At 36.6% G+C, this 24,069-nt stretch overlaps 1 protein-coding gene across 2 annotated transcripts in view; it reads right to left on the bottom strand.

Annotated features, from left to right (window-relative positions):
- Positions 1–24,069, bottom strand: part of LOC149803788 (CD109 antigen-like) — a 102,950-nt gene that overhangs the window by 58,032 nt on the left and 20,849 nt on the right. For both annotated transcript variants that reach the window (XM_089953584.1, XM_089953585.1), the window contains exons 9-16: positions 20,119–20,203; positions 19,083–19,197; positions 18,373–18,624; positions 11,418–11,621; positions 10,784–10,885; positions 4,562–4,624; positions 1,953–2,153; positions 847–996 (exon numbers count right to left, since the gene is read on the bottom strand). In XM_089953584.1, coding sequence (XP_089809710.1) covers positions 847–996; positions 1,953–2,153; positions 4,562–4,624; positions 10,784–10,885; positions 11,418–11,621; positions 18,373–18,624; positions 19,083–19,197; positions 20,119–20,203 — 1,172 coding nt within the window. The remainder of the gene's footprint in view (positions 1–846; positions 997–1,952; positions 2,154–4,561; positions 4,625–10,783; positions 10,886–11,417; positions 11,622–18,372; positions 18,625–19,082; positions 19,198–20,118; positions 20,204–24,069) is intronic.

Genomic DNA, 24,069 nt, shown 5'->3' with positions numbered 1-24,069 from the left:
TTTATGTCATATTCAGACAAGCTTCATGACAAAATGTCCAAGAAATTCAGACAAATGCTCTAAGTACAGCAAACGGCGATTTACTGCGAATAAGCAATGCATAATTTCTTTTTGTTTTTCCTTTAGTGTTCAATGATTAAAAATGGAAACTAGTTTCTTTTTATTACACTGATTTCTAGTTTCTTCAGTGCCAGTGTTGTGATATTATGATCACGTCAGACATCGCTTCTTCGCAGTAAATCATTCGTCGCTGTTTATTGATAAAATCAAACAAATGTTCTAGGGACAAAACAAAAGTTAAATCAATGCTCAGATGATATTGAAGAAACAGACTGATAAGCGAGACAAATTAATAGTTTGTGGAACAGCTACGTACAGTATTAGGGAAATACACTTTAGAAAGAACATCATAAATAAATAAAATCGACATGATACCAATCACACAATCCAAACCAAACCTCTTTACACATGAGAAGAAAGAGTTTAGAAGATACACCAGAGTCTGGGAAGAAGACAACAAAATCTTTTTGAGGAAATCAGTACAAATGCGAACACTTTCAGGAATATTACCAAACGTTGAACACACATATCAGTGATATGGCCAAATACTGGACCTATTATTATGAGAAATTAGCACAGTCCAAGTAAAGCTAAATATATATTGGCTTAGATTGGATAAAAGCTTTATATATATATATATATATATATATATATATATATATATATATATATATATATATATAGAGAGAGAGAGAGAGAGAGAGAGAGAGAGAGAGAGAGGCTGATGATTATGTTGTGAAGCACAAAAAAGAACAAACATTATTCAGTAAACTACTATTTACTTACGTCTGTTTGTGAAATATCGTTTCCAGTTTTCAACAACAAGACACTCTGATCAACTGCCAGGAGGTTTACGAGAGACTTTGGGTCTGTTGTAATCTGTAGATTTATAATATTGCCTGGCTCTGCTGTAGTCTTGTCAAAAGCAAGAGAGACCTATACAAGAATAAAGTAAAAGGGAACGATGCCTTGCTTCACCGACTTAGAATAATTTTCAATCAACGCTGTATATCAACGTCGACTGAAACATGCTTGAATAATCGCTTCCAAATCCCTATGGATAAATTTCTAACATTTTCAAGAATAAACCCTAGGAATATTTGAAAGTATTAGCAATGTTGTTTTTGAGACACAGCCATAAAACTTGTAGCAAATATGTAACATAACCATCTTATTAGAAAGACAGGGGTAATCCATATTATAATGAGAAAAATATTTAAAACATGATTTTTATGATGCTCAACAGAATCTGATAAATTAGAACGAGTAATGTCGCTTCATATCTAACTTGTTTAATCATGCAATAAAACTTTCATTCCTTGGTTTCGCTTATGAACAGATGTACCGAAAAGTAATACTGTGCCCTTTTTTTAAAGGATAAACCAATATACAATGCATTGATGGCAATTAATCTGAGTGTTTCCATATATATATATATATATATATATATATATATATATATATATATATATATATATATATATATAGAAGAAGAAGTAGAAGACAATTTCTAGGAGCAAACGTTATGACGTTCAATATTCAAGAGACGTATGGTATAATGAAATAGTTTCATAAAATAGACCCGCCATAATTTCTTAATATGAGGAAATCTTGAGATGTTCTTTAAAGTCTCGAGATCTTGATTGCATTAAAGAGTTCATATAATTACAACAAGAAGACAAATTAGCCATAATTCTGCTTTCCAAATACATGTTATCTGATCAGTAAGATTGAATTCCGACGAAATTGACACTTCGTTCGCTGACTTTCAAGCTTAAAATGAAGTTTACTTATGAAATCAAATCTCTTTGTACTTGCCGCATTGCTATCTTCATTAGCAGATCTCTTCTGGTAAGCAGTTTAGGCAACGTGGATTAACATGTTAGATTTACCTTGTTTTTGAAGAATGCACTTCCATCGTTTACATCAAAGTAAGTTGAATCGGCATTCCATTCAGTGCTATTCTTAAAGTAATACACAATCAGCTGAGCGTACGGCTTCATTTTTTCCGTTATCGTGAATGTAATATAGGTCGATCTCTGTCTCAAACCATTTCCTTTTCCAGAGAGAACGACAAGATCATTTGCAACCACCTGAGGAGATATCAACGAATAGATTTTTTTGATTTCATGTTATTTCATTATCTTCATTATGTGCTTTTCAGAAAGAATCTGTCCATTCAGATGATGACGATGATGGTGATAATGATTATATTCAAATTAAACAATCTAAAGTAAACTCAAGTTTACTTATTCAAATTAAACATTTTAAAGTAAAAGTCAATAGCATTCACATAAGAGTAATTAGTTGCAGCTCTATCGTTATAAACGCACGTTTATATTTTTCTAATACAGATCTTACAGAAACAAGCCTGTGGAACATCTTGAACAGAAAGACAGATATTTCTTAGATGTTATTCCAAAATTATCTGGTGTGAAACAAGATACTTGAAAGAAAGTCAAAAAATTCTTTGCATTCATTTTTGACTAGACCTCGTATTCTCGAATCTGGTTGAGAAGAAACTCAAGCCAAATTCCAGACCCCATGAGTCAACTAAGAGTCTAACTTCAGTATTCAATCTTGGAAATTGAGTTTTGTTTCGTGTCCCATAATTTTCGATACTATGAGGAAACTCTTGTACTATCCACTTGCCTTTGATTATGATGCTAACAATGATAGTGCATAAATGAATAATATTTATAATGAAGTTTTCCTTTAGGTATAGGTTTTTATAATGGACATTTAAAGGGGACTGGTAGGAAATTTGTCCTAAATGAATTACCTTGCGATTGGAGAAACCTTTCAAGTATCAACAATACTGAGGATTTGTCTGAGAATAAAATAATGAGTAAACCAAAATCAACCCAAATGTTGGGTTTGAATGGATTATCGGTCAAACATTTCAAGACTGTACTTTTAGAAATATTTGCGTTGCATGTCAATCAAACAAAATATTGCTGTGAGGTTTGGAAGATGTCACAAATTTCTCATTTTAAATCCATGGCTAAGAATTATAGACCTGTAGATGGTCTCCTCTAACGAAATTCGTGGAATAATAATAATAATAATAATAATAATAATAATAAACGATAATTAAAAAAACATCAATCGGAGTGATGGTTAAATAAAAACGATAATAATAATAAATACACTAATCAGTGACGATAATGATAATAATAAAAATAAAAATATTATCATTGATCTGAGTGGCGATGAAAATAAAAAAGATAATAATAATAATTACACTAATCAGTGATGACGATAATAATAATAATAATATATTTCTCTCAACATGTACTTAAAATTATAGTAAGGCGTATGTGAATACGTTTAATGACTTTTAAACATGAAGCATACTTATTCTGGTCGCTCATTATATATATGGGCTTATTTTGGTAGCTGCAGAGGCAAAGTTGATTGAACTTCGGACTCGCAATCCAATGCTTCCAGGTTCGATACCCGCCAGACCCAGCACTGAAAAGGCATTTAACTTCCATTTCCTCGTCATGATATATCCAAAGCTTTGCCGAAAGAGCCGATCAAAGCCAGTAAATCAGCTTTCGCTAAACGCAGTCTCGTTAAAACATCCCTTTATGGCCTGATATGTCATTTTCGAATGAATACATTATTAATTAAACGGAATAATTTTGGAACTAAGCAATGTTTTGTATGTTAAACATCCGGGTGTGTTGCATAAATTTTCCTCCGATAGTGTTTAGCAGTCTTCCTTATAAATGTCACGTTCTCTTGTTTTGAAATCACAAAGAGTGGCCTTCAATTTAAAGGTAATCGACATGATAGTATCACAGAGTTCCATTATAGTTACTTTATGTCATTTTGTTCATTAATGAGTCTCCAAATTGTTTTGAATCAATTTTTGGTAACAGGGTATGCTAATGACACGCAGGGCCGGATTTTAGGTATAAGCTAGACAAGCTACAGTTTATTGTCTCACAGTCTGAAGGGGCCTCTCAAAGTTTCAGAATTTCTTTTACAGCCTTATTCTCTGTTAACACGTACCGATCAGGGTCTCCACAGTTTCCCATAGCTTAGGGCCTCGCTGTGTCTAAATCCGGCACTGATGACACGAGACAAAATGGTTTTGTATCGAAAATCTACCAACACCACAACAGTCTACATCATTAGGATGATTTGTTTAAAATAAATCAACTGAACTGGACGATCATTGATAATAATATCTTTTTCAAGAGTTAGAGATATATACAAACACATTGGTTGTAAAAATTAAAATTGGTTTGAGAAAAGTGTTGATTTAAATGCCTGAAATAATTTCAGCAATGCTTCCATACAATATAATTTGTACAGGGCCAAACGACGTAAAAGGTGACGTGTGTTATGACATCGGAAAGAGGACCACTCACCTTTATTCGTTAAGAATAAAGAAAGTGAGAAAGTTCCGGTCAGAAATTGTGAGATGGAAGGGATGAGATCAGATAAATACAGGGTATTTTAATTAGGAAGAGGGATGACACATACATACCAAGTAGAAAAATTCACCCATATCATCTGTGGACAACATCTCAAAAGCAACATTTTGCCCTACCTGCAACAATAGCGGATTACAAGTTAGCCATATATTTCAAAGCGATATTTTTTAAAGAAAATAACCTGCTTATCTCTATAGTTTTATTGGTCGGTATTGTTGTATTTCATTTAAAGTAACTGGGGCTTCAAATGTCATAGTTTTGTTTTTGCTAGTATTTTGTAGTCAATGCATGCAATTGTGTACCCTCATTGTTTGAAAGGGGTGAGGAGAGAGAGAGAGATTTTCTGTAGAACTGGGACAACGATGTGTTGATGTTTAGCTCTAAATGTTATTTCAACGGTTTATAGTAGATGTTCCTGCAATAAATATTTGACGCTCGACCAATATGCTTAAGTGTTTGATTCGAATATGATACGACAACTAATTTTGTATGTTATTCTATCTTACTCTGTATATAGTCGATACAAATACAAAGGTATAACTAAAATATTGAAACCTCTGATATACAGACCCTCTGCACAAGAGAAATATGTCATGCTAGTAAGCATTTCTGTCCTAGATAAGGAACAGTTCAACACATAATCCACTGCATACGGAACACTCTTAAGTAGAAATATTTATCTCCTGCCAGAAACGAATTCAGAAGAAATCATTTGTTCAGAGGTTCCGTTTCAAATTAGGCCCAAGTGTTTATGTGAGGTGATATTCTTAATAACAATGTCATTCAATAAAATATGTAGGGTTGTTCTCTTTGATATCTTCTGGATACGGTCATTGATTCTGCTTTGTTTCAATTAGAATCGACTAACCGTTGATTTGCGCATAAATTAATTTTAAGTAGGTCTTAGTTCAAAAGATTAGCAGGGAGGGATGGATTCTCAAGAATAATTGACAACAATGTATCATCGGCAAACAGGTGTCCATGGGTTCGCATTATATTTGTACTTTCACACCATGTGTATAAAACTATTAATGTTCCATTGTTTTCTCATACTTTTGGCACATGGAGCTGTCTTATTCCATGATTCAGTCCACGAAACGTGTGATCTCTTTGGCATTTAGTTTGAACTTTTGTGTGTGGGGGTGGGGGTGGGGGTGGGGGGAATTAATATTAATTATGCAACACTTACCCATTCCTGTTACGTACCTTATTACTTTTTCATGTCAAAATATCGTTTGTTGGACGTGAATACATATACCCACAGAGCGGAGAAATGTCAATAAGACAGGCGCACTCGTGCATCTGCCGCATCTGCGCCGAAACAATCACCTTTTTCATAGATGATAGAACGCCAAGACACCAGAGAAAGGTGGGAAGATGGCACTCGGTAATAGCAATGGGTAAGTGTTGCATAATTAAAATTAGTTTCACCCTCCCACCACCACCACTGCCACCACCAAAATCAAGACCCCTTACATACTAATATCAGCAATACATTACCATCGCTGTTACGTAGCTGAATTTGTCAGTTAGGTCGGTTGGTTGTTGTTTTAAAATCGAGCGAAAACAGAAAAATGGAGTGTACTCTACATTAGAGGTAGAGTTCAGATGTACAAACTAGCGGTGTCTCTCTGGGACACTATGGACCAAAAGACAAAAGTTCGTGCGCTTTTCGTGTGAACGAGCGGATATAAAAGTTACAGAAGGTAATGTGGAACAGCCAAATGCTACCTTCATTAAGTCCGCTTACGAAGAGTGATTGAGATAGGCGCGTGAGGTAGCGACGGTTCAAACCTCGTGGACTCCATTAAGATGGAAACGCAGTGCCCTAACGGAGCATAATAGCCCATCTTGGTCATCTTCAGCATAGGTTCGACTGAGACTGGGAATCTCGATAGGTGAATGAGCTAATGAAGGTAACTGAATTTTGGCTAAAAGGCTAAAAGTCCCGGTTGACAGAAGAAGAGAGAAACAGATTTGTAATTCAAACTAAACCGGACACAATCTATGTCTATAGATAAGACAATAATCTCGCTGCGTCTTCTTTCAGGCTTTAGAGAGAGTTGTGGAGGAGGGATCCCCGTAGCTGTGACAGAAGATCTCTCCTGTGAGGTAGAGATCTGGGTCGATTCATCAACAGGTCTAAAAGTTTGCTTAACCACAATTAATGGGCTACAGTGGCGCGATGCGAATAATTTGAACAGTAAAAGTTGCGACTCTATGGAGAACTTGAGATGGTAGACAGAATGAAAGGAAAGCGTATGTCAATAGTAGATCCCACTGAAGGCTGAAGGCGTCTACTACAAACACTACCTGATATGGGACAGAATCAACATAGAAAAGAGACTGTTTTTGAGCGTCGTCGCAAAACGTTCTTCGAGAGGTCTACCCCACAGGGTGAAAAGGGACTCTGTTATGGAGTGGTGGAGACACCATTCCATTAAGATGACTCCAGCAATCCTGTAAAGGGTCTCCGCTAATATGATCTTCTTCCCCAAAATGTGGCGAACTAAGAGGGTGATGTTGTACAAGGAGCCCATCGGAGGAGATTCCAGGCCTCCGGGCAAAGAGAAGGAGCATGTGTGCCTCCCTGACATCGGAACTACGATATGACGGACCCCTTACTCTCTCAATGCACGTGTGAACGCTTGAGATACTGCTGAGACTTCTAGCTTTTTTATATGGAGGAACTATTCGGACGAGCACAAAGATCCTGGAGAATTATGCCCCCTGACTCAAAGTGAGCACCCCATCAGGAGTATGACGCATCAGTGAAAATGAAGTGGAGCTCGCTTGGATACATGGGGACCTCAGGCAGATATCTGTCCTGATTCAAATGTAAATGATTATGATACAGTAGTCCTATATTGATTGGGAATGATAGAGAATCTCTGTGTGGTATTCACATTGCGAGAAGGAAGAACTGTCGAGGTCTCATATATAGTCGTCCCAGGGGAACCAAATCGGCGGCGGCGTTCAAAGTTACCAACAGCGATAAATAAAGACAAGCAGATAAAAAAACACCCTTGCTCGTAGCGGCTATATGAGTAACAAATTTAATCTGTCCAATCGAATGGTAACCAAACAATATTCTAGTTCTCTCGGAAGTTCATCCCCACGTAAATAAAGTCCTGAGATGGAAGAAGTTCCGACTTCTCGATATCGGGGAAAAGACCCAACAACAGAACAGATACTGATGAAGGGACTGAACATGAGTAATGTCGATCAGCCAAATTGACAGAATATTGCATAATAGGTTGTTCCCAGTAATCAGAGGTATGCCATTACTACTGCCATAAGATGGGTGAATACTCTGACTGTGGAAGAGATTCCGAATGGCAGACCGAGGAATTAAAAATTTCATGGTCAAAGCAAAACCGGGGATATCTGCGGTGCTGAGGAAATATCGGGATGTGCAAATAGGCATCCAGAAAATCGATGGTGACAGCCGAATCGGATGGATAAAGAGCGTTCCTGATTGAGTAAGTGGTCTCCAACTTGAAAGTTTCCTCTAGAAGTAAAACGATTTAAAGGGGAGAGACCGATTACAATGCGAAATGTTTCTGCCCTATCAGGAAAATTCATGAATAGAGGGAGGCTTATCGTTCAGGATTGTCCCTTTCTGCAAAAGGGTGTACACATCCTTTCTCAATTTCATCAGATTTGACTGATGAAAGAACATGGAGGTCATTGACAGAGGGAGTTGTTCCCGAAATTGGAGTCGGTAACCCTCGCTCAGGTTTTATGGAAAGTACCCAACTATCGTCCGTGATGCTCTACCAGGCCTTTGTAGAAAGACCTAGACGACGCAGTAACCTATAAATATAGCTAAATATAGAGAGAAGGATGCATGGTAGGAGAGGGTTTTGGGTTGATAGGGCCGTCTCTTCATCCTTCGGTAGGAAAAGGTGGGTTAGAGAGCTTCTTCTACTGGGCTAAGAGAGTGGAGTCCAATTCCTGTGTATCATGAACTTGTCTGACGAGAAGGTCTAGTCTGAGGTTGCGTTTTGGACTGGGGCAGCATGTGTCTGAAAAACACGTTGGACAGCCCCTAGGGCGATTCGCATTTCCACTTTTCGCGGTCGACTGCGATAGGGCTGATTCCCCCGAAGAGGGTCTCAGATTCGAATCGAGCAGCCCTGATAAGGTCTTTACTATGTTTAAAACAAGACCTTTGACGAGTCCAAAGCAACGTCATGTCGGAGATGCAGAAAATCCACTAATAATGTCATTGCGAGAAAAAGCGCATGTGTGAACATCTTTGCCAGAGCTTCCAGCATTCATTTTTTTTGATGGGAAGGCGTACTCAAGCTCCCATTGAAAATATACATTTTTTCTTTCTTTGGACAAAACAGAGTCCAACTGGTGAGCGTTATCAGGCCATTTCCGGGAATGTACCCAGCAACTGGCAGTAGTGACTGGGGTTATCACTGTCTAGGAAAGAAACGGACCAGCCTCGATGTTGCCGAGAGACATTTTATTATTAGTCGCAAACCTCTGAGAAATTTTCTATATTATGGAGGAATAAGGAAAAAGTAAGATGTCTCGTCGAGGTTGCATACGATGCTATATTTCTTCTTGGACTCAATGGCAGATGGCAGATGGTTCGCGTACAAGTACAGTGGTAGAAGGCGATAGACTTTAATTACCACCTTGTCAAGTATCAGAAACTCAAAACTTGGCCATCCAATTGAGAGGAAGACGTGAGCCTAGTAGGAGGTGTCAATGGCGCTGCTTCTACGTCACATTCTTATTGGAGTCAATAAGGATAGAGAAAACATCATCATCGACTACCAGAGTCTGAAATGGGGATTGGTTAGGCATCAGAGAGGATATCTACACACTGTGCCACGTCCATAATTCAGATTGGTTGAGGGTGGAGAGACAGAATCAGCTGTCTACCCTAGATGACGCGAAACCTCTAGCCTTCAGATTTGATGTTACCTGGTGAGGAGGATATGCCGGGACGTGAGCCTCAACTGTGTGGGTAGGGCCCAGTAGCCCTACGTTAGGCATAGAGAAACAATGATGGTGAGGAACAAAGGCACACACATCCCATTAGCTGGAATAATAGGAAAGGGTGGATATCGATCCGTTATCCTTCACTAGTCTAAGCTAGGTTGACAGACTGCCAATCCTACACAGGATGGGACGGTAGAAGGAGGGTACACACCCTGTAACCTATCAACATACCATGAAGCCACTGAATGATAATCGGAGAATACTTGTCAATTAGAAAAAGTACACAGTTGATCACTCCTATTATGAGAGTCTAAACATGCTACCCTTAACATGTTGAGAATGGTGCACCACCTCCTGTGTGGGCAGGGGCAAGGAAGAAGTTTATTTAACCTTTATCGTACTAAAGGGGCAATGCAGAGATGTACAACAACAATACGACGCGTCACGCGTGGGTAAAATACAATTGTGTAATAGACCTAAAACGATGTTTGAGCAATTATTTATTAATGGAATTATGAAATGATATTAACTGTAGTTGGGCTTAAGTTGTTTTGGTTAATACCATGTACATGGCGTCCGTGAAAAAGATGAATGTTACTGCGCAGGTGTGGCGGATGCACTAGTGCACCTATGTCTTATTGATAATTCTTCACTCTGTATTCACATCGAACGGACGAGTAATAGCGATGGATAACGTACTGCTGTCATTAAAATTTTATGTTCTTTAATCAGGACATTTTTGAGAGAATCATGCTCATATGCGGCCTTGCTCTTGGTAAAAAAGAAATTAGGTAAAGTTGCCATCAGAAAACTATACATATGATAAGCACTCAAAAACGAATATGTCTGACACTGAAAAACAGCTGACTTTATAGCGATTTACGACAATTTAGTTGCGAGTCTTGCTTTCCTCATACAAAAAAATCTCAAAATCCTGGCACTATACTTCCAAATCCTCTATAAGACAAAACGCATGCGTTATAAACATCGCGCAATGAATTTATAACATTATTGGTTAAAACAGCGTTGAGTAACGTTTATCAAAGACACTGCATGATTGATACTACGTTTGTAAAAACGGATTAATTAAAATAGAATTTTTCTGATACAAAATTAGCAAACCAAAAACTGCGTACCGAAGACTCAGGCGTTGGAATTATCATGCGTCCAAAACTAAAACGTATTCCAGTGCATAAACATCTGTTGAAAATTCGTTACTGATTATAACAATATACAATTAGTATAACAATTTCAAAAAGAAAAGAAGGAATTGGATAAACGTAAGAAGTAACACAAGCAGAAACCACACTTACTGCAGCAACTGACGAATTCATGGATAAATGTAATGCCCCATTTCCGATCGTGAAGCTTGGCTTTTCTACGTCCATTATAGCTTGGAAACCTTTAAAATGAACCTGCGACAAATAGATAAAAAGTAAGATCCAAATTCTGTATCAATGGTCCTTTTTCTTCTATATAATTCCTTGGTTTTTATCCTGGAACTGAAATTTTCAAAATAGCTTTTGACAAATATTGATTCTGTGAGGGCAAGTTCTTCATTTTTACATTTATCGAACTTTACCATTAGCTGGCACCATATTGTAACTACTTTGTAAATACATACATGGACCATTTTACAGTGCGTTGTAAAATTACTTTTTTAAATTTATTTTAGAACATATCTCAAATGTTTACAAACCAGATGGAGTTCACAGCAAAACAACAATATTGTTCGATGCGTAATTTAACGATATGCATCTTTATGAATCGCGATTTAAGAGAACAGTTTTCATTTGCAAAATCTCATCTTAAGGACAAAAGTTCTGGACACCCTGTCATTTGAGAGATGGTTGAACTTTGTAACATAACGTGTCCTTCGAACAAACAAAACTCTTTTCATTCAAATACACAATGGTAAATATTTACAAAATCAACCGTTTTACGAACCTCAAAGTGTAGTGATAGTGAATCCACCGGTGGGTTTGCTTGAATGGTTAGTACTCCTGTAGGAGGAGGGGCATAGTACTCATGAGCTAAGGTATGAGCCCTGAACTTGTGTACACTTTTGTCGTTAAACTTGACATAGGTGATCACCTCCACGGATTTCTCTGATGAAATCACAGGTCGACCATCAGCTTGTTGCAGAATGAGCTGGGTAAAATGAAATAAATAAAATAAATAAATGATTTCTAATAGGTACATTAACTTCGTGTGAATGTGGGACACGTGATGAAAAAAGAAATCAACAAGAAATTAACCGACTACATCATTGTGTGTAATAAAGATTTAAAAAAAAACAAAAACAGATTTGATAAGAAGCTGTGATGTCATAAAAATTGTTCCGCACAACTGGACGGTAGGTTACAGATTTTTAAAAGGACAAACATGAAATATTATCGGAAGGTGGTAATTTGGAGATGGGGACTTTGCGATATTGGCGAGATTGAAATTATCATCTCCTAGATGAGGACGAATTTGTATGCCGAAATGTGGAATGAAATTTAGTTTCCGAATGCACAAGGTTTGTTATTTGAGATTTGAGACGACATCATATACGAATTTAGATAAATTTCAGGATAGTTTGGTAACAAATATTAAACAGCCAATTTTATTGATCTGAAATATAGTGGTGGTCCATTATTCTCATCAAATAGTCTTTCAGTAGTTGAAGTTCTAAATGCTCCGAGATACGAAGTTCTAAATGCGTTCAGACACTAGGTTCTAAATGCTTTCAGACAAAGTCTAAATCTTTGATTACATATCAGATCAAGCATTTTCATGTAAGACCTGCGGTGTGATCTACGCACTGTAGACTCTTAGTCAGTGATGCAAATAAGCCGGTACAAGTACAGGAAAGCCTGGATCGGGGACTCGGTACCGTACCTGGAAGAGTTAAAATCTACTTGCGCCAATGGTCATAGTCAAATTTAAATTTAACTAAGTCCTGTATAACAGGATTAACCTTTCTGGTCTGCTGATTATTCTGTTTTGGCCGCGACTAGTAATAAATCCAGGTTGAGTTTTTGCATTTGTCTACGAGACATCTAATCTGAGTAAAGAAACTTACTTCACAGTAAAAAAGCTCCTAAGATTTGTCTCCTCCACAACAGGAATAAAAGGACCGTGGAGAGAAAGTTTTGGGTCAGTATGAATTACGTAAATTTGGAATACGTACGCACAAAAGGTTTTAAATTCAAATAAATTTGGACACTTTTAGCTCTTACCATTTCGAAATTCTGTTTAGCCATCTTTGCAGTGGACGTTCAATAGTAATGTATACCGATTCATCTATAGCAAATCAAAATGTCGTCTACATGTAATGAACACTCAGTTTCTGTATTAAGGTGTTTCACTGTTGCTAAGTCTAATATTAAAAAGGGTTACTGACAACATACTCCCGTGGTACACCCATATCTAGGCCGATAAATCAATCCCTCAAGCTTATGTTACTACTGATAGACGATTTATTGGTATGATGTCACCTGTTCATTAAAATGTGCAATTTTGCTGCATGCAAATCTTCCGGGACAAACGTGCGTACACTTTAGATATATACCGGTCATTGGTGACATCCATATCTATCGCAAAAGTCAAAATGGCCACAGGATCGATGGTAGTACTGTTACACATAGATTTTCAAGTCACCGAATATAGGATTTGCTCCGCAAATATAAGGTGCATGTAACCAAACGAACCCTTCAGCCTACGGCTGCTCCACAGCCGCAAGAAATTCCGGTAAGTGTAGAAAATGTACACCAATGTGTGCAGCCGAAATTGTTTGCAGATAATTGCAGCTTTCAATGCATAGGTGATATCAACCCCATACCTGAAAATCAATATCATCACGAGTGAGGGGTTGATTTATTGGCCCAACCCATCTGGACAAAAATGAAAAATATATGCATGTTGATTGAATCATGTGGCCTAGACTGAATATGTTACGCATTATACCATATTTCCATTTGCTATCTTCTAAATAAAAAATATAGCTATATTTATAGGTTACTGCATTTGTTTGGGAAAGTATGAACGAGTTTTTCGAATGGAAATACTGCACGACCTTGAGAGTGCAGTATATCCATCCGAAAAAAAAACGAGTTCATATTTTCCCATACAAATGCAGTAACTTTTGTATTATATGCTCATTTTTTTAATTCTATCTACTGCTTAATTATATTAACAAAATACACTAAAAAAACAAAGTAACTGAATGTATGCCGTATTCCAAACACAATACAGAAGCGCAGATTCATCATTACACAACAACAACATTATTACTGCGTACATAACTCCGCCCAGATATATTTGAACTTAGTCGCGTGCTTCACATAATTTTGAAAGAAAATGGCGTGTCTAGTCAAAATTGAAATTTGGAGCCATATTATGAATGAATGCGCATTGCAACAACTTTTCCATTTGATCATTTGAATCTCTCTTTTTGGAGCAGTTTCCAAATCTACTGGAGTATGGAAATTCGATAGGTGGCAACCTGATTATTCCTGGAGATTTCAACTTTCACTTTGACTGTCCCGGAAACCCAAACACATCAAAACTCATAGATCCCATTAATGTTTTCAACCTCAAACAGTCAGTTAACCAACACACCCATAAACATGGTCACATTTTAGACTGGATTCTTCATAGACCTGATGATAACATTCTACGGTCCTCCCTGGTATCCCATGAACTTGCATCAGATCACCTCTGCATTATATGCCATCTTGACGTATCAGTCCCAAAGCCTTCACCTTTATCTGCTACTAATAGAAACCTCCGTATGATAAATAGAAACAAACTAAAGAATGACATCCAAGCAAACCTAATAACTTGCTTACCTCCTACAGCAGAGCTACTCGATAACTGCCTGCGTTCATTGCTCGACAAACATGCCCCAGCTACCAAGTGCAGATCATCAATTCAAAAGTGTTCTCGTTGGTATGGCAGTGTTAGGAACCAGCTTCGCACTGCTAAAAAAGACCACCGTAAAGCTGAGAGGCTTTGGCTTTCCACCAGACTCATTATTCATAAGCAAATCTATGAAGCCGCTAAGAAGAATTTCACAAATATAGTCCATGCAACGAAATCATCCCACTACACTACTAAGATCATGGAAAGTTCCAGCTGCAAAGAGCTCTTCGAGATTACTAACAAGGTAATGTCAAGTAACAAATCTACACCACTTCCAACTACCTTCTCTCCAGTCGACCTTACGGACATGTTTGCAAATTTTTTCCGTGACAAAGTACAAACCTTCAGAGATAAACTTGACACCACAATTTCAATTGACTCATCGTCACCATGCAGTTGAGATACAGAATTTGAGCGGCAACCATTAGCAGCATTTGAACCTGTCTCTATGGATTTCGTACGTACAATCCTGACGAAGAGTGCACCAAAGTCATGTGAACTTGATCCAATTCCAACATCACTGCTGCATGAGTGCTTAGATCCAGTATTGCCTTCACTAACTGATGTTATTAATACCTATATCTGATCAGGAGAATTCCCATCATTTTCAAAACCGCCATTGTAAAGCCACTGCTGAAGAAACCAACACTAGACCATAACGATTTAAGGAACTACCGCCCAGTTTCTAATCTCCCATTCATATAAAAAAATCTTTAAAAAGGTTGTTATCTCGCAGCTAGTATCTCATCTGAATTCAAACAGTCTTTTTTAGCAATGTACAATCTGCATATCACCCTTGCCATAGTACTGAAACTACTCTTCTAAAAGTAGTTAATGACATTCTCTCTGCTTTGGATAGCAGAAAGATTACAGTCCTCACCCTCCTTGATTTGTCTGCAGCATTTGACACAATAGACCATGATATATTACTTCACCGTCTCCAGCATGTATTTGGCATTCATGATACAGCCTTACTGTGGTTCAAGTCCTACTTGGTCAACAGAACACAAATTGTGTCCGCAGATGGAATACATTCCAGCCCAGTTAATCTATGTTGTGGTGTTCCACAAGGATCTGTTCTTGGACCTGTTCTCTTCATTCTATACACTCAGCCACTCTCAAGTGTCATCGATCATCATCCAGTGTCTCACCAATTGTACGCTGATGACACCCAAATATACAAATCTAGCCACCCAACTGAAGTTGATGCTACCATCCAAGGTGTAGAGAGGTGCATTTCTGATGTGAAATCATGGATAATATGTAACATGCTGCAGATGAATGGTGATAAAACTGAGGCCATTCTGATCACAACAGAGAGATTTTCCCATTCACATCCGTTATCTCAAATAATAAATATCAGCAACACCAACATCAAATTCACATAATCAGTACGAAACCTAGGTGTTACTCTGGACAGTACTCTCACATTGCACCAACATGTCATGAACATATGCAACTCTGCATAACTTGAGCTGAGACGCATCAGCTCCATTTGCAAATGTCTTTCAGTTGATGCCACTTAAACACTTTGTGTTCATTAGTACTTTCATGACGGACTAATGAAACTCAATTCTGTCTGGTTCATCTCAATATCTACTCCAGAAGCTTCAAAAAGTTCAAAACACAGCTGCTCGGATCATACTTAGAGTACCACGATCAGAGCACGCCTCCCCGCTTATATGTATCCTACACTGGCTATCCATTCGATCCAGAATCAAACACAACATTTGTTCTCTGTGCTACGTTTCACTTACGGACTCTAGTTAAACACCTATCCGACCTCACCCGTGTGTACACACCAGCTAAATACTTACGCTCCTCTTCTGACAATCGTATACTGATTATTCCCAATATGAAAACAAAGTCATATGGACAGCGTTCTTTTGCATACCAGGGCCCAGCAACGTGGAATGAATGGCTCACTGAACTGAGACACAAAGACACAGTGATCACATTCAAGACGGCTCTCAAAACTCACTTATTTCGACTGCAAGAACAAACTTAAAGACCTAATAATGTTTCCTACATTAAATATTCTCAGCATGTTTTTTATATTTTGTAATTTCATGGTGTTTGGTTTTGTAACCATATCATTATATATGTTTTTATCTTATAGGTGTTGTCTAATGTTGTAAAGCGATTAGAGCTTCTAAAGATTAGGCGCTATACAAAGTCCTCATTATTATTATTATTATTATTATTATTATCAGCAATGAATAGATTTTGGTATTTGTGTTTTAATTCTACGAAATTTCGTTATTATGGACTGGATTTATATGTGACAATTCCACATGAAATACATGGGATTGAAGAAGCGAAGGAAAATCGTGTTGACATCTGCAAATATGTTTCTGTTTCTGTCATTGAATTTTTGAAATCATAATGTGGGAAAAATATGAAGTCTTTCAATTGCAATTATCTAAAGACTCTATGGAATTTAATGCTTATTTCATTTTAGTGGAGTAAGGAGGATGTAATTGCACTTATATTCGAAATTAAGTACAATTTCGAAATGTGTAATCCAGATTGACATGGCTTATGTAATTTTCGGATGTGCAGAACTAAGAAAGTACATTTTGAGGAATTTCAGGATGTAAAACTGTAAGCATGTTTTTGCCATTCTTATCATCAGCTAAAGAAGTCAGTATATGCCTTTCACTTGCATGTTATCTGTAAAGACCCTTTCTTTCGTCTGTTGTATACCTAGCCTAAATCCGAAACATTGTATCAAAAAAGTTAACGCGGAATGTGTCAGAGCAGCTGGTATGTGGCAATTCACGAAATATCAGCTTTACTTCATTCAGAAACAAATTTAAACAATCACAACGTAAAGAGCCTACTACGCGAGTGTACATGATTTGTTTACAAATCAAAAGTGCTGGCGTCTGCGTCTATTGTATGTTTACAAAAGAAAATAGTTCCTTTATGCACGTGAATGCAATATGTGTACTTGCACGCGAGTTCAATATCGGGTAATATTTCACGATACTGACAATGTAAAGTTAAAGGAGAAAAAATGAGCATATAATAATACATATTCTTTCGTTAAGAAAGCTTATCCGATAAAGGTTTGGGATGTGGTCATGCTAAAATTAAAAACGCAAACGTTGTTTGCTACTAAAACGTCACTATCTAGTTGTAGTGCTTGTCTACGAAAGTTAATTGCATTTGGAAGTTGAGGTCATGCATAAACGCGTTCTACTGCGCGTTCAAAGAAGTGGCATATTGTAAATAATTATATTTAGACTAACTTGCATTAACAATTCAAGTTGGAAAAAAAAAGGTGTCAATGATTACAAGCATTCTCAAGGGCTAATAAATAGAAAAGGCCTGGGTGGAAAATCTTTCAAATCATTACTTTGCATCATGGATATTTGCTGATTCACACCACTTACACAATCCATTGTCATTATTGCCCTAAGAATTCTGGCTCTAACCATCCACTATAATCGCGCGTAGCAGCGGCTACCTCTTTCACATTTGAGTTTTACAACTCTAGGAGACCATCATGTGGAGTAGAATCTTCTATATAAATCAGGATTTTCGAATTCTGGGAGTGATCACATCGTGCGGCATGAGCCTACGTTAAAACCTAACTGACGAATATGTATGTATGTATGTATGTATGTATGTATGTATGTATGTCTGTATGTATGTATGTACGTATGTATGTCCATGTCGAAGTAATGTCTAATTCATAATGGAATTTTGACTGAAGTAAATAGTTCCAGTAGTGGGACAGTTGCTACAAAAGAATGTAATTTTTATGCAGTTCATTTATTGAACCTGGTTTTAAGAAGCAGAATATAACGTATTAGATCACAATCGCTGTTATAGGGAGGTAGTGTGCTGCCTCTGAAAGATGAAGGGAAATGCTACAGTCATTCAGGCTTAATTTAGGTTTGAACGTGGTTTACTCAATGATTTTTTTGTATTAGATTTAACACCTAGAGTGAGAGTTAAAACAGAGAAATTAATGTTTTCCTCTTACATAAGCTTTATAAGGTAGTCCGGGTTTAAAGTTTCTTGAACTTCCGCTGGAAAATGACATACTGTATGGCTCACTGTAGAACTGTACACTAGCAGTTCCGTTCCTTGTGAGATTATTTAGACTCTCTGTTACGGTGGCAACGATGATCAGGTGATATCCAGACAGCTGCTTCACAAGTGGTACAAACGAGCTGGGGTCGACCTCGTCTTGAATTCTCTCCAAAGGTATGGTGAACTGTGCTTCGCCGTTAATCTAGAATAATGAAAAATTTGTGATTGTACAAACATGTCAGTTATCAAAGACAAGCATCTTTATTAAGACAAATTAATACAATGAACAAACTATACATTAACGGCAGTATTGTTAAGAATTGCAAAATGCACAACAAATTACTTTTAAGACCACTGCAGCAACTAGTAGTATTTGCATTTGATATCTTGCAGACGAGTCCATATATGGTGCAAATGCAGAAACGCGGAAGGATGGCGATTCAATGATATAGCTGCCAGAGTCCAAGAAATAAATACATACGTACAGGTAGATACATAGTTCAGTAAGGAAGGTAGACAAGTAGGTATGTTAACTGACAATTGATACAAAAAATATCAACAAGTTCAAATTATTTTTACGGGCAACATACAATCATACAGCCAGCCAAAAGAAGGACAAAAAGAACAGCAACAACCCAAAGCAACAATCAATCGACTTACGTCAAACGTTGTTTCCAGCATCACCTCGTCACCGTGATATTTCCAAGGAGCGTTGTAATAATCCATATCCGCTCGTAGTTTAACTGTTCCAACCACAGGCTTTTCATAGGTGTACCTGTCAGATTTATTATTTTGTAAAAGGCATATAACTTTTCTTGATTTTAATGTCTGTTCATTGATGTACTAACACGAAACTCTTCAATAAAACTGACCCACGATCTGCAACATATGACAAAAATGATGGACAGTTGAGCAATTTCCAGAATATGCTCCAAGATTATGCTATTAATATGACAATAATTATCAAAGGGAGACAACTTGATTTCAGGTGGCATGCTGTGATTTTGAATTTATATGGTAATCTCCACTCTGACGTTGTAACTCGTACAAAATACATAAACAATTTTAATTATCGATACCAGACTTTGGCATGCTTTAAGACTCAATGATCAGGTGCAGAGATAGTGTGAATGAGTCGGAATCGAGTCAAATATCTATGTCACACAAACTGCTTGTTCATCTTGCCAAGTTTTTTTTTATATTGAGAATTGCAAATTATAGAGAAAAATAGAGAAAATTGAGACAACAGGACAACACGCATTGTTGGGGAGTGCTCAGTGTAAGTCATGGGTGATCGGAGGTAATTTTTAGATTATGTTATAATTTTTGCCACATTTTAAAACTATAGGATACGATTTTTAAGGCGAACCAAGGGTATTGTATTATTGAAAATCTCATGACAAGGTATGATAGAATGCATAATGGCTGAGAAGTAGTGGTCAATTTTATTTTGCAATATAATTTTATAGTGCACCGCCCCATCCGCTAAAAGTATTGACTGCTTACTATATCACAATCAGTTCAAGTCTTTAGTTGTGACAGGCAGAAATTACATTCATTTAAAAATCGAGACGACTGTGACAAACAAGGAACATCGATCTAATATATTGGGATAATGAAATAAAAACAAATTGGTAATTTAAGATGATGTTGTAGTGAAAGAGGAGGTTTCATTGGTTTTCAAATGCTTACTTACTTCGCTTTTACTGTTCCTGTAACATCTTTGTCCGATGTTAAAATAAATGGTGGAAGTTCAACACTGACTTCAAACTTAGGCAAAACTAAAGAAAAAAATAAAACTCCCGTAATAACATAACGCTGAAAATGAAAATATACTGTATCTAGGTAACTAATGTACGTGTATATTAATCTATAGCACATCTATGTGTCAGGCAATTTAAAATATGAATTAAGGTACCGTAATTTCAATCCGCTTTACAAAGTCAAGCGTGACTGGAACAATAAGAGAACGCTTTAAATGATGTCAATGAATTAGTCCATTTCAATCGGTTTCACTTCAAGCTCAACGGTAGAAAAAGTTAATGTTTTCAGTCACGTCCGCGTAATAAATCATTTCAATCCGTTTTTTGTTCCACTCAACATGAACAGAAGTGGTCCTTGAGGTTTTCCTGAGGTCACTTTTGATTAAAATTTTGGAATTTAAAAATGATGAAAGGCAAGGAAACCGGCCCAACATGATTATGACAGAAGAGAAGAGATAGTGAACCTAAGAATCAAAATAAGGCAATTTTTCCACAAAAACCACAATAACAACAGCAAGAAAAAACAGAGACCTCAGCTTAAAATTATTTTTCCAAAATTCTTTTTTGTTTTCTTTGGGAAAATACCCAAACATCAGAAAATAGAGGCCGAGGATAAACGTACATAAAAAACTATATTTAGAAATAAAGAAGTTCGCATCCATAAAGCTCTAACCAGTTTCAGGTGTTGGGACGGGGCTTCGGGGTGTGCACAAATAAATTATATACTAACTTATAATTCAGGTCCCACTGCAGACTGCACAGACCCACTTTGGTCAATGCAGTTTGTTAGGACTAATCTTTATACAAACAGCATATACCTTAACTGCCTGTGCATTATGTAACGATAGATCAGGGACTATGTTGTTTGACGATATGTAACGTTTGTAGAGAGACGGCTAATGTCTTTCGTTGGTAATACCTATATACACTCACGACAGTATTCTTTAACACCTTCCCTTGTTAATGACTATATATACTCGGGACATTATTCTGTAACATTTTCCCTTCTTAATGACTATATATATATATATATATATATATATATATATATATATATATATATATATATATATATATATACATACTCATGGTATATTCTAAATTCAAATTTGTTTGCATGTTATTTGAATTTCTGAAATAACGTTTCTAGCAGGAAAAACATAATGGTTACTGTTTTGTGTCGCGTTTTCTCCATGTAATTTGTGTTAAAAGATGCAAAGGAAAATAATAAAAATAAGCTTTAATTTTCAGCTAGGTACCTTTACTTTAAAAAATATGAAGATACGATGATTTCAGTCTAGAGGAAGAATATTTAAACCGAATGCCTGTGTAAAGCAATTTAAACTCACATGACTTGTGTGCTCTGTATAGCTCCTAGTTTATTCACTCTTGCATCCATCCTATGTAATCTGCACACGCACACTCACACACATTATAAGGAACATTATTTAATATTGCTTAGGCATGGGACTCAAACATTTGGTAATTTTTTTTCGCCCAATACGATAAGCTGCTTAATGCTATTTTTACTAGTCATCAAGATTTGAAGCTAAAATATAAATCACTACTTAATCATTGCCGCCCGTTGGTCAAAAATCGTAAATGATGCATACATAAAGTTCCAGTTATGTTTTCTTCCAAGTCCGCGGAAAGAACGAGTTTGATATTGAGTATGGTTACGCTCAGACCATATCAAACGGGTTCTTTTCCCAACTTTGAAGTGTCCTTTTTTTACACTTTCTAACTTTTGGTATCTTTAAATGAAGTTCAAAACTAATCGGAATTTAAAGAGTTTTGACTTTCGGACGTAAGCAAAATCACCTAAAAGGCTCCAACCTGAGCGTGTGAAACTGAAATATCAACGAAATAAAAGTTTACTGAACGCCAGCTCAACCATTAAGATCATCTGAGTGTGTGAAAAGGAAAGATGGATTGAACATATGTACTGAACATAAGACCAGTCATGTAAGATTAAATGGGTGGTACGTAGCACCGTCCTTTTCCCCTGCATCTGTACTTCGGTAGTTCCTCTCTGTAAAGAATCTACTGAAATTCCCGAGTTATCTTCTTATCAGTTTATTGCTGCTGACAGCATATTTTAATTTTTCAGGAAAAATGTTCAAAACTTATATTATTTTTTTCAAAACAGTTGAATTTGTCACAAATTAATCTCGAATAAAACAAACCTAATTATGTTGTTTTTTATAATACAACATGATTATAGTTATGATTCCTTAATCACATGTTAGACAGGTGTCCCGCTTGATATTCGAGCCAAACCCAACTTTTGGAAAATTTCAGATTTTGACAACAATATTTTCAGTTGTTTACTATCGTATGGTAATGTGTCAACTACCTGTTTTTCTTTGTAAGACTGCATATCATCCTTAGATTTTCAGGTGAGCGGCTGTTTTCTGCTTGAATTGCTCAAATATTTTCTGGTTTGTTACGTAAGTTTTCTTTATGTTGATTACTCCTGTTCAAAAGTACTGAGGAATACCGAGATGCAAAATTTGTCTTGGTAACTATCTATCTATCTATCTATCTATCTATCTATATATATATATATATATATATATATATATATATATATATATATATATATATATATATATATATATATATATATATATGTGTGTGTGTGTGTGTGTGTGTGTGTGTTGATTGTTGTTGTTGTTGAACGGTAAGTCAGCACAATTCTATCTAGTGCAGATTAAAATTAAAGTTTAAATAATGTAAATATGACAAATTGTAAAAAAGTCTCGAAAGTGAAAGATAATTTCCAAACATAAATCGTACAAAAATCCTTACCATGTCAATATGTGACAAACAACACATATATAACGGTATATTAGGTAAAAGTGAATTTTCAACGGTAAAGTATTTTAAGGGATAGACCATTTGGGAAATGGGAGTGGGGTAGTGAGCTGGGAATTTTCTTTCGAACCAAGGAAACAAAATTGTTTAACCTCAAGAAAATCTTTTCAATAAAATTAATATAATCCGTATAACTGGTTCTTTTTCTACAGATCAGGACAAGAATTTCCTGAAACTGTCTGGGGGCTAAGAAATGATTTAGTTTCAAATCCCAGGACCCATTCCCGTTCCCAGAAAATTTAATGGTCGGTCCCTAAACCATCATGAATGGGTGAGATACTAGAAGTTTCAGTCCTATATACATAGCATAATACAGGAATAACATATATGATCACATGTGGCCTAATAGAATAACACGAGAAGTTCCGGTTAATCATTACAAGAAAGAGCCAAGAAAGAAACGGAGTATCCACTCATCACCGACATGAATGACGGATTCATAAAAGCCCAACTCATTCACCGACATGATGACAGGGTCATACAAGCCAAACTTTGTAATGATTGATTCGACTGTTTCAGTACAGTACACAACATTCGCTATGTTTCCTCACATTAGGAAACATAACAACAAAAGTCTCTAATCCATACCCAGAGATAAAAACAGATTCATTTTCAGGAAAACTGTGTGAAAAAAATACTCCAACTCCCGAAACCACGTAAAGATAATGGTGTGATGGTATCCCTGCCGATTCCCAGAATGCGAATGAAAAAAAAAAATGCTGTCATTCCTAGAAAATCTGCTCCAAAGATCGCTTGAGTGACTCGACAGTAGAGAAGCCCCAGCCGACCGGAGAAGAGCTCCTGTAGCATCCAATGCTCATAAAGGAGAGACAAATTTTCTTTCAACTTCATGTCCGCCTCTCTTACATTTTTAGGATCCATGGTACTTGAAAATAGGCAACAGGTATACTAAGAACCATTTTGCACTTCATTTCAGTCTTGAGTGATAACTAATATCAGATGTGTGTTCTGTGATAATATTAAGAAATACAGCTGGTCAGAACTAT

Source organism: Sinohyriopsis cumingii, chromosome 3, assembly GCF_028554795.1.
Source record: "Sinohyriopsis cumingii isolate HCF-2022 chromosome 3, ASM2855479v2, whole genome shotgun sequence".
Classification (NCBI taxonomy): Eukaryota; Metazoa; Mollusca; class Bivalvia; order Unionida; family Unionidae; genus Sinohyriopsis; species Sinohyriopsis cumingii.
Note: the sequence above shows the minus strand (reverse complement) of the source record. Positions and strands in the feature narration are given on the sequence as shown.